The sequence below is a fragment of the Zophobas morio genome, unplaced genomic scaffold (genome assembly GCF_036711695.1).
Source record: "Zophobas morio isolate AGI-343-1 ecotype UQ-CSIRO unplaced genomic scaffold, CSIRO_AGI_Zmor_V1 ptg000011l, whole genome shotgun sequence".
NCBI lineage: Eukaryota > Metazoa > Arthropoda > Insecta > Coleoptera > Tenebrionidae > Zophobas > Zophobas morio.
In genome coordinates this window covers 1,016,688-1,028,750 of record NW_026972116.1, presented here as the reverse complement: position 1 = coordinate 1,028,750, position 12,063 = coordinate 1,016,688, and the positions used below count along the sequence as shown (strand labels likewise).

General features: G+C 39.3%; 2 protein-coding genes across 4 annotated transcripts; both read right to left on the bottom strand.

Annotated features, from left to right (window-relative positions):
* Window positions 1–364: 364 nt before the first annotated feature.
* On the bottom strand, window positions 365–2,079 carry LOC135127397 (KRAB-A domain-containing protein 2-like). 3 transcript variants are annotated; one of them, XR_010280208.1, is made up of 5 exons: window positions 1,692–2,079; window positions 1,419–1,644; window positions 1,170–1,363; window positions 842–1,032; window positions 365–788 (listed from the first exon to the last, which is right to left on the bottom strand). XR_010280208.1 is itself a non-coding variant. In XM_064053839.1 (4 exons), the coding sequence occupies exons 2-4, from the start codon at window positions 1,449–1,451 to the stop codon at window positions 755–757; spliced, it is 507 nt and encodes a 168-aa protein (XP_063909909.1). In that variant the 5' UTR covers window positions 1,452–1,644; window positions 1,692–2,078; the 3' UTR covers window positions 365–754. The 3 variants fall into 3 exon arrangements, 2 of the variants coding, with proteins under 2 accessions (XP_063909909.1, XP_063909910.1); XM_064053839.1 differs by having other exon boundaries at window positions 1,170–1,644; window positions 1,692–2,078; XM_064053840.1 differs by having other exon boundaries at window positions 1,170–1,631; window positions 1,692–2,078.
* A 129-nt stretch (window positions 2,080–2,208) lies between these two features.
* LOC135126984 (uncharacterized) lies at window positions 2,209–7,323 on the bottom strand. The gene has a single exon (XM_064053259.1). It carries the CDS (start codon window positions 7,321–7,323, stop codon window positions 2,209–2,211), a length of 5,115 nt encoding a protein of 1,704 aa, XP_063909329.1.
* Between the last annotated feature and the right edge of the window lie 4,740 nt (window positions 7,324–12,063).

The window sequence follows — 12,063 nt, the reverse complement described above, 5'->3', positions numbered from 1 at the left end:
CTAGGCATCCAATTTTTGGAAAAAAGCAAAATTTTGTAACAACATGTTATAATTTAACTTGCAAAACCGAATACTGCAGAAGCTAAGAAAGTATAGTAGTGAGCCATTGGACGAATGGCTGTTTTTAAGTTTTCTCGACGTTTCATGACCCCTACTGTACGAAAAAAGTAGTCTCCCGTTTCCGTCTGTCTGTCTGGTGTCTGTATCATTTTTATTAGACACGTGATCTTCCAAACTGCTGGACTAATTGTTTTCAAAATTTGTATGTATATTAGAAGCGCTGAAAAGGTCCTAAGCCTCAGCAGCGTACTATTGTAAATATAATTATCTCATAAGTATCAATTGTAATCAAGACATGCTTAAATAAATGTATTAAATTTTAATTGTAAGTATATTAGAAATATCATGTAGATAGATGGTTAAATGCTAATAAAAATTTGGCTATTCATCCCTATATTTGACAAAAAATAGTAATTTAAATGAACTAACAGGTAATCATCTCGACAACCATTTCTCCTTCAGCAGTTCTTTCAACTTCTTCGACCTCTACTACTACTGCTTCAATTTCTTTTTCAACTTCTTCTATCTCTACTACTACTGCCTCAGTTTCTTTTTCAACTTCTTCTATTGTACTTGTTTGTGTATTACTCAATAAAGCCTCTAAATCCTCTTCGGTTCTTAAATTTCTTATCCTGTCTGCAGAAATAGGAAGCTTATTTAATCCGTCTCTACAAGATATTCCAAATAAAGCTTCTTAAGGGCTTCGTCCAATGCCTGAGTGATAACATCTAAAAAACGAATCAAAATCACCGAAAAGAGGAGATGCATAATTATTTTATACCGATTTTTAGAAAATTGAATAAACCGAAGTCCCTCGCTCCACTTGGTCGTATTATTGTCTTTCATCCATGAGGCTAGTTTATTTTCTATATCCTGGTTTGCCCGTTCTACTGACCCTTGTGACTGTGAATGTCTTGGTTTACCATGAACAATGTGACATTCAGGCCACATTGTCACCAATTCTTCGATAATCTGCAATTATTTTTTATTAAAGACCAAACCACACAAGAACATCAACTTTTTAGAAATAATCCATGTTTTGAATTAATTATTATTACGTATATCTTATCAGTCAGTGTAATCGAATAATTTTAACTATTGGTACTCACCTGATTAGCAAATTCTCTTCCATTGTCACTTTGTAAAATACATTGACTACCTAAATCTGTGAACACATCAATTAAATTGTAAGCAACTTCTTTGGCCGTTTTTGTTTTCAGTGGTCGTAGGCGAACAAATTTCGTTAAATGGTCTTGGTAAACAAATATAAATTCGTAACATCCATCAGGACGTGTCTGTAGATCTATGAGGTCGACTTGACATCGAGAATTAAAAGTATGGGACGTTATAGGTCTTACTACAAGTCCTTTTCTGGTTTTGTTTCTCTTCATTTGACAACTGTCGCACCCTTCAATGAAGAGAGACACAATTTCTTGAGAAATGTTGGCAAACTTTTCATTTAACTCTTTCAATGTGACCCTCCATGACCTGTAGATTGGTGGGCCGTTTTTACGGCGTCATATAAATCGTTGGTGCTTACAATTATTTTTCCACTTCCTTTTTTAATAACACTATAATTTCCGTCTGCAAGTTGAAGTTCATATACTTTTTTATTAAATAATGTAGCTTACCAGAGTGAGATGAGTTGGACTTTCCGAGCTGTGCGTTCTGAGTGATCTTGGCTTGGAGGTAATGGCTGGGGTGCTCCTGGAGAAAGCACTCGGCAGGGGGTGCGCGAAATAGGGTTATGCCCTGACGCGGGTTATAGCGGTAGCAGGTACAACAATGGCGGGTTAGAACAATAGCGGATACAACAACAGCGGGGTTATAATAATAGCGGGTACAACAATAGCGGGGTTATAAGAATAGCGGGAATCATAAAGCGGGATCAACGACAAGATGGCGGGTTATGTCGCTGCCGGTACGACTACGACTTCACAATGCGCGTCCAGTCCACTCGACTGGTTGCTACTCAAGCGGTCACCAAAAGAAAAAAGGGCCGCAATAGGTCGGCCACCAGTGTAGCGAGGGTTGCGGGCGCAGTACTGCACCAAGCGATACAAATTAAACTAAAACTAAATAAATATTGAGTTGGGGACGAGACATTCCGCTCACCAAAAAAAAAAAAAAACAAAAAGGTTTTTTTTTTTACTGCAAAGTTGCAGGGAGTGGACAAAGTTTGGCCACTGGGCGCTTTAGGACTCCACCGGCGGTTTTCAAGGTGACAACCCGAACTATGCCATCTTGTCCCGGATGGAGAAGTAGGACTCGGGCGAGACGCCACTGCAGAGGGGGTATCACCTCGTTTTTGATAAGGACGAGGGATCCGACCGCGATAGAATTAGGTTTCTCGGCAGACCATTTCGACCGCTGATGCAATGTATGGAGATATTCGGCACTCCATCGCGACCAAATACATTTGACAAAGCTTTGAACTAGCTGCCAGCGAGTTAGGCGGTTCACCGGCACGTCTTCAAGGTCCGGTTCTGGGAGTGCAATTAAAGGGGCAAACGTAAGAAAATGGCCGGGAGTCAGTGCGGTCAAGTCGTTTGGGTCGCTGCTTACAGGATGAAGCGGACGGGAATTCAGCATTGCTTCGACCTGAGAGACTAAAGTTAAGAGCTCTTCGTAGGTTAAGATTTGGTGGCCTATGACACGGACTAGGTGGGTCTTTACCGATTTGACACCGGCCTCCCACAAACCACCAAAGTGTGGAGCTGATGGCGGATTGAAATGCCAATGAATCTGTTCCGACTGTACAGCTTCGCGCATATATTGATCTAATTGTTTGTGGGCACTAACAAAATTAGTACCACAATCGGAATAGATATGCTGGCATCTCCCTCGCCGCGCAAGAAAGCGTCGTAACGCCGCTAGGAAGGCGTCGGCGGTTAAATCTGAGGCGAGCTCCAAATGTAGAGCTTTCGTCGCAAAGCATATGAATAGACATAAATACGCTTTTAGCGTTTTAGCACCGCGCGTTTTGGCCATGGTAATAGAAAAGGGGCCGGCGTAGTCCACCCCAACTCGTAAAAATGGTTTAATTTTAGAAAACCGAGAAGGAGGCAAATCCCCCATGCGTGGTTGAGTGGATACCGGTTGGGTACGGAAACATCTTAGACACTTAGAGAGCACCCGTCTTATCGCGCGTTTGGCGGACATAATCCAAAATTGGTTACCGATAAGGTAATGAACCGTCTGATGTCCAGCGTGAAAATATTTGCTATGCGTGTATTCTATGAGCATAGAGGTGAAACGATGCCCAGACGGTAACAAAGCGGGAAAGCGTTTCGAGTAGGGTAACGGAGCCTGTCGTAATCTACCGCCGACTCGAAGAATCTTTTGATCGTCTAAGAAAGGGGAGAGATTTTGAAAACCCTTCGGTAGCGGTTTTCCACGATTAAGGAAGTCAATTTCCCTAGAGAAATGGAAAGCTTGTATATGTCGGACCACCGTCATCAAGGCTTCGGACCATTCCGATGAAGTGATATACGGGGGGGCGCTTTTTGTAGGTCTAGTCATTCCACGAATAAATCGGCGTACATAACAAAGAATGTGAATAATCTTCGGCAGAGATGAGTGCGTATTGACTAAGTCGTCCAATAAAGAGGTGGTCACTATCGCCTTACACGATTGCGTGCGTTCTTCGTCCTGAATGGAGACAGGGACAGAAGGCGTCAGATTATTATTGAGAGGCGTGCCGAACTTCAAAAAAGGGGGTCCCGCCCACCATAGGGAACTAACCAGCAACTCCTGAGGGTATGCCCCTCTAGACCCAAGATCAGCTGGATTCTGACCGGAAGGAACATAGTACCACGACGAGGAGGGCAGATGCTCTTGAATAAACGAGACGCGATTGGAGACAAATGTCTTCCAACGATGCGGCGAAGATTTGATCCAAGCTAGAACTATCTGGGAGTCTGTCCAAGCACATAGGCGATTAAAAGGAATTTTGTCTTTGTAAATTCGGCAAACCAGATTGAGGAGCCGTGTTAGCAATATTGCGGCAGAAAGTTCCAGCCTTGGAATCGTAATCTTCTTGAGCGGTGCTACTTTAGATTTAGCACAAACAAACTGCGTGCGTGGTTCAAGCGAGGCGAACCTAAAAACCAAATAAACTACGGCGGCATAGCCCTTCTCGGAGCTGTCAGCGAAACCATGAATTTCACACGAGAGGAAATTATCGCAAAGGAGGCGGCGCGGTAACGAAAAATCGTTTAGAACGGAAAGATCCCTAGCGAAGATATTCCAAGCGCGCAAAATATCATTCGGCGGTGCGTCGTCCCAAGCTAACTTGAGAGTCCAGATGCGTTGAATTAAATGTTTTATGAAAAAAGTAAGCGGAGTCAATATGCCAAGAGGATCAAAAATGCGTGCGAGACTGGATAAAAGATGGCGTTTAGTGCAGTTGTCGGGAAGAATATGAACTGTAAATTTGAAAGCGTCGGATACGGGATTCCACTGCAATCCCAAGATTCTAAGAGTGTCATTACGATCTTCCTCTCGTATATTAATGGCATCAAGACAAACATGAGACGGAGGAAGGTCAGAGACAAGCGAACTATCATTGGTAGCCCATTTGCGAAGTTCAAATCCTCCACCCTTAAGGAGTGCAATAAGTTCATCTTTCAACTTTAAAGTCTGTTGATAAGAATTGTTACCAGTAACAATATCGTCCATGTAGGTGTCCGTCTGGAGGGCGGCAGCGGCTAATGGAAACGACGAACCATCCTGCTCGCTCAATTTTAACAGAGTACGAATGGCCAGATAGGGAGCGGGCGAGGTTCCATACGTTAGAGTTTTTAAACGATAATCCTGAATGGGTTGTTCAGGAGTAAAACGCCAAATAATCCTCTGAAAATTGCACTGAACCGGATTGATTAAGATTTGGCGATACATCATTTTGATGTCGGCAGTCAAGACGTACGTATGGAGGCGAAAATTCAATAAGATAGTGCAAATATCCCTTTGAAGTTTGGGACCGATAAGAAGATGCTCATTTAAGGAGGTTTGATTAGAGGATCGTGCGGACGCGTTGAACACAACGCACAGTTTTGTGCTTAAACTGGCTGGCTTAAGTACACAATGGTGTGGGATATAATAAGTGGCAATGGTGTCATCCGGAGGAAGAACAGGTTCCATATGATTAAACTCTAAATATTCTTGCATGAACTTAGAATACTGCGCATACAACTGCGGTTGCTTTAACAGTTTGGCCTCCAGATGAAGGAACCGATTGATTGCGATTGACCGGCTGTCTTCGAAAGTGGGCGGGGTATCGCGAAACGGTAGAGATACGACGAACCGACCTTTGTCGGTGCGAGTGTAAGTTTTATTGTAAATGTCCTCGCAGAGTTCCTCATCTGGAGACAAAGTCTGTAAGCGAGGAACTGCTTCCACTTCCCACAATTTCTGAATAGATCTTTCTAATTCGCAACATGTGTTAACCGTGGTAATAAAGGAATGAAGATTCGTATTAGCAGTACTAGCGGTATGTTGCCCTACTAATACATAGCCCAAGGCTGTCCCTAGCGCATCTGGTTCTCCCTTCTGACCCTTAACCACCTCTCCACTAAGCAGTTGTGAATAGACATCCGCTCCTAAAAGCATATCGATACCTGCACGAGAGACACAGGAAGGATCTGCGAGCGGTAGCTTGGCACGAAAATGAGACCAATGTTCGGCCGAAAGTGACGCACAGGGCAAGTCATCACAGATCTTGGGTAAAATTAGCGCATTTACCTTGAAAGTGGGCGTTAACTGGCCTACCGGTCGAACCGTTATTATCACTGAACCTAAATTGGCTGCCGTAACTACTTGACCCAAACCTTGCACCAGACCTGAAGTATGTCGTCTAGACAGACCTAGCAATTGGAAGGCTCGTTGCGAAATGAAGGAACTTTGTGAGCCACAGTCCAGCAGCGCTCTAAGAACCTTAGAATTTCCGCCGTTATCGCGAACTTCTATTAAAGCGGTAGCCAATAAAACTCCCATTGCTGGCGATGCAAATCCAACTCCACTCATTGGTTTGATGGAGGTAGCTTCCGCAGAATTCGGCACCTGACAATCGCCGCTCGGAAACGCTTCGAAATGTAATAGACTATGATGCCTCTTACCGCAGTGACGACAACTGTGAGTAGACTGGCACGCCTTACTCACATGACAATTACTAAGACAATTGAGGCACAAGTGTTTCGACTTAGAAATGGCGTAGCGTTCACGGGGAGATTTCCCGAGAAACTCCAGACATTTGTAGATTAAATGAGGCGAGGTACAAACAGGACACTTTACAGACTCTGACTTCGCCACTAAAGACGTGGTAAATCGCGGTTGTGGCGTAAAAGACTTATGTGGACTGAACTTTTTCTGTTGAGGTTTAACTGGGATGGCATTGCCTAACGCGCTCCATTGGTGTTCTAAAAACTGATACAGTTTATGATAAGTGGGAATTTCTTTAGAATTGTGGTGAAGTTCGAATCGCGTTATCAATGACGAGTCTAGCTTTTGATGCATTACATTGAATAATAAAAAATCCGCTAGATCTATAGGAAGGGTAAAATTACGAATAGCTTTCAAATGAGTTGAGAACGTGTCTATAAGTGTTCGCAATTCCTGCGGATGCTCCGAATGAATCTTGGGTGCGTTAACAATCGCAATCCAATGGGCTTGCAATATTTGTCTATCATTTTTGTAACGATTATGGAGTTCGGAGTATGCTGTTAAATAATTATTATCCGTGACTGGTAGATTTTCTATTAGCGCTCTAGCTTCTCCTTTCAACGCGGAAAGCAAATAATTAAATTTTTCTACAGCGGTTAAATCGCTCGATTTATGAATGAGATTATTAAACATGTCCATGAAAGGCACAAATGTCGTAATATCACCAGAAAAGCTAGGTAATTCTACTTTGGGTAACTTGATATGAGATTTAAGGGGGGAAGCAACCGAAGGGGGCTCACTGGTCTCGGCTGCCTTTTGAACTTTAAAATGAATGGTCTTAATCGCTAGAACCATGGAGTCGAAGACTTTTCGAATATCATCTTCCCCATTAAATTCATCTGCGTTTATCAAGCCGATGATCGCGTTGTGATAACGATAAAAATCCGCGCACAGTTTTTCAAGGTCACCGATTGCTACTGCGAAGCTATCACGGTCATCTAGGTTATGTTCGGCCTGTTTTGCTAAGGTATTCATTTCGACTACCCTATTGTAAGGGGTTTGTCTGAGCAGTTGCTGCTTTTTAATTTTTTCCGAATTGGCCATGATTCAAATACAAACCCGACAATGTCAGATTAGCAGAAAAACCAACGCGCAAAAACCTAATCACTTCTAACACAACCCTCGCTAATCCGGCTCGAAGGACCATAAAATGAATATGTAGCTTACCAGAGTGAGATGAGTTGGACTTTCCGAGCTGTGCGTTCTGAGTGATCTTGGCCTGGAGGTAATGGCTGGGGTGCTCCTGGAGAAAGCACTCGGCAGGGGGTGCGCGAAATAGGGTTATGCCCTGACGCGGGTTATAGCGGTAGCGGGTACAACAATAGCGGGTACAACAGTGACTCTGGATTATAGTTCTTTTATTAGTATATTTATATAATCCTTTCCAAGTGCATTTGTATTGTAATCAAACGTGCGATCACTTTTTCCTAAGAGAGTTTTTATTATTGGTAAGTCTTAGTTTTTGATATCATGTGATAAGACGATTACTTGAAGCCGCCATTTGCTCTGTTTTTACCTTTGTTCTCTCTTTTTCTTTCCTAAGGTTTCACATACACATATTCCGCTGTCTTATTACCCTTGTTTGTTTAATTGATAAGTCGTTACGACAGGCACCGTCAACGTGAAGAGTGTGTCCCTGTAATATCCTTTATTATTTCTTAATTTTATTCATTAATTTAAGATCTGTATTTGATTCTTATCACTGCACGATGCCTAATTTTTGTCTGAGTTGCAACTCAGCAATTACCCCGACAACACCCTCAATTAAATGTAACGGATTTTGCAAAAAATATTGCCATATAAAGTGTTCGTCTTTAACCGATGCTGAAGTAACTGATGTTATTAAGAACAGTTCGACATGGTCTTGTGGAAAGTGTACTCAAACCAAAACTAATAATGAACAACCCAACCACTCTATTACAGCTGAAGTTATTGAAAGTATTATGGCAAAGCAGTTAGAGTTATTAAAAAAAGAACTGCAACAATCAATGGATGATCACTTTAGACAGTTGAATGATCGCATTGCCACAGTCGAAAATAATGTAAAAATCATACAAGATGAATGGGCCGAATTCAAGAATAATAATAATAATTCCGTGGAAAACAGTGAAATTAATTTAAATAACGTTGTATCAGAAATAGAGGAACGCAAACAACGAAGCTGCAATGTCATGCTGTTTAATATTCCGGAATCGACTGCTGCTGAACTAGCAGGAAGAGTTGCTGAAGATCTGCAAAAAGTGATGTCTATTTTAACACCCTTAGGTACGTTTCCTCAGCCTAATAAAATGATTAGGCTTGGAAGCAAGAAACCTAACGTAAAGAGGCCACTAAAAATTATCTACGACTCTGAGACTGCAGCAAGAGAAATTTTAAGGTCAAATAAGTCTAATCCCAACCGGGAATATCATTTTCGTCCAGACTTAACCGTATTGCAACGAGATTACAATAATCGAGTGAGAAAAGAATATCTTGATAGAACTGCTAATGGAGAATCTGATATTGTCTTGAAGTACAAGAATAATTGCCCGTTTATTGCTAAACAAAATGTAAAAGGAGGTCCATCAAAAAAGTAGTTCATTTTTATTATCACAATGTGGGTGGGATGCGAAGCAGACTTAAGGAATTTTCTCTTAATGCTAACTCTAGTGTTTATGACATAATTATTATAACAGAAACTTGGTTATTCGATGAAATATCAAATGAAGAATTGCAACTAAGTAATTATAATATTTATCGCACGGATCGGGATTTGAAGAGGACCATGAAATCAAGAGGTGGGGGTGTGATGGTTGCTGTTAATAAGAGTTTAAAATCATCTGAAGTTTACTTGGGTACCAGTGTTGAAAGCGTTTATGTTAAAGTAAATACTGGTGATTTAAATTTGATTGTTGGGGGCGTGTATATTCCTCCTGCTTCTGATCTTAACACTTATAATACTCACTGTTCAGAGTTGGAAACCATCTACTCTCAATTTTCAGATTTTTCGTTTATAATTGCTGGGGATTATAATCTCGCTCATCTTGTTTGGGAAAACAACAAAGTAAACTTAGATTTGCTGGGTAACTCGAAGGATTATTATGATGTCATTAATGCAACATACTCTTTTTTAAACTTGCTACAAGTTAACGAAATTCCAAATAATAGAAACGTTTTCTTGGATCTAATCTTTACAAATATCACAGATATAAAAGTTTGCGCTGCCATTGATTCGATTCTCCCGGAAACTTATCATCATATCCCATATCATTGGTCAGTCTACTCATCATATGATTTTAAGAATGTTACTTCTGAATATGAAATTTTTGATTTTGCAAATGGTAATTATCATCTTCTCAATGAATTTATTGCTTCTGTGGATTGGAAATTTCTTTTTGATGGTCTTGAATTTGAGGTGATGGTTTCTACCTTTTATAATATTATTTTCATTGGCATTGAAAAATACATTCCTAAAAAAACTATTAAATATTGTTCTAGGTCTTTTCCTAAATGGTTTAATAAAGAATTAATAGATTTGTGTCGAGATAAAAAGGTTGCTCATTCAACCTACATTAAATCTGGAAAATATGCGGACTATTTACATTTTAAAGCGTTAAGAAGTAGATGTAAAGATCTTAGCGCACGTCTTTATAATTTGTATTTGGTAAATGTAAATAATAGTATTACAGATAATCCGAAATATTTTTGGAAATTCGTTAATGATAAGAAAAAGTCTCGTGGCATCCCGAATGAAATGAGTCTTTTTCATACGTTTGCCAATGGTGGAGAAAATATCTCTAACTTATTCGCTAAATTCTTTTCATCAGTGTATGTTATTGATGACAATAGCAACTCAGACTTTAACTTCAGCCTTGATGGAGAAGTATGCGATAGTGGATTAAATGTAAATCTTGCTGAAATATTTGAATATATCTCTCAATTAAAGTCTTCTTGCAATCCTGGTCCAGACGGAGTGCCTAGTATTCTGCTAAAAAACTGTGTTTTTTCAATCTCATTACCATTGTTTTTGTTATTTAAGACTTCTTTATCTTTAGGGAACTTTCCGACAATTTGGAAAAACAGCTATGTAACTCCCATCTTCAAATCAGGCAATCGGAGTAAAATTGATAATTATAGGGGGGTATGTAATCAGTCAGTAATACCAAAAATATTAGATTTTATTGTGGCCAAACAATTACAGTGGATTTCTTCGTCTCTTATTTCTGAGAAACAAAATGGTTTTTATAAAAATAGATCAACATTAACTAATTTGATGGAATACTACTGTTATCTTAATGATGCTTTCTCTCGAAAAAGTCAAATAGATTCTTTATACGCTGATTTCTCAAAAGCGTTTGATAAAGTCAATCATAGGTTACTTATTTTTAAGATGACTAAATTAGGTTTCAGTGGGAAGACTATCAAGTGGCTAACATCGTTTTTATTTAATAGATCTCAGCAAGTTAAAATTGGTAATCATTTGTCTTCTCAATACTTTGCATTTTCTGGTGTACCACAAGGTTCACATTGTGGACCTATACTGTTTCAAATTTTCGTTAACGATTTGACAATTGGATTTCAGCACTCTAAATTCTTACTATATGCTGATGATCTGAAATTATTCAGAACTATTCAATCTGTTGATGATGCTTCAGATTTTCAACTAGACCTAAATACTCTGCATAAATGGACAGTGAGCAATTTACTTCCGTTGAATTTGAAAAAATGTTGTATAATTTCTTTTTTTAATATCAAATCAGTGTTGTATTTTGATTACCAATTAGGGAAATCGTCAGTAATTCGTGTAAATGAAGTCAAAGATTTAGGAATCATTCTAGACTCCAAACTTACGTTCAAGGAGCATTTTCATTATATATTCAATAAATCAATAAGCATGCTGGGGCTCATTTGGCGTCACTGTTGTACATTATCTGTCTCTGCTCTTAAAACCTTGTATTTTTCTTTGGTGCAGTCAAATCTTCAATATTGCTCTCCTGTATGGTCGCCATTTTATAAGAAAGATATCGACCTTTTAGAAAGAGTCCAGAAAAAATTTCTACGACTGTTGGAATTCAAACTTAATCGGGTCCATCAAAGAGGGGATTATACGTGGATTATGTGTAATTTGAAAATATTGTCATTAGAGGATCAACGTAAAATGTACGATGTTTGTTTTCTTCATGGGCTAGTTAATGGTTACATAGACAATCCTAGCTTGTTGCGTCAACTAACATTTCTAATACCTCCTTCAAATAGTAGAAAAACTCGGAGCACAGTGATATTTAGGGTACCTGTGTCCACGACTAACAAATCGCAAAATCATCCGATCAAACGTATGATGGAAACAGCTAACAGGATAGCGGACAATTCAACATTTTTATTATTTGATTGTGACAGATCAAAATTCAAATCTAGAATTAAGTGTATTTTAGGTCTGTAAATTAAAGTGTATGATAGAATGTTAGTATTTAAGTTTAATTCATTTTCAATTCTTTAAGAAAATTATTAGTGAAGGGTTTATAAGTATATAGATTTTATTTACTTAATTAGTTTTTTTTTTTCTGTATTTTCTAAGATAATTTCAATGTGTATAGTTTATAGTATTGTAAATTGGGGTTTTCCCGTCAAATTAAATTAAATTAAATTAAATTAAACAATGGCGGGTTAGAACAATAGCGGATACAACAATAGCGAGGTTATAATAATAGCGGGTACAACAATAGCGGGGTTATAAGAATAGCGGGAATCATAAAGCGGGATCAACGACATGGCGGGTTATGTCGCTGCCGGTACGACTACGACTTC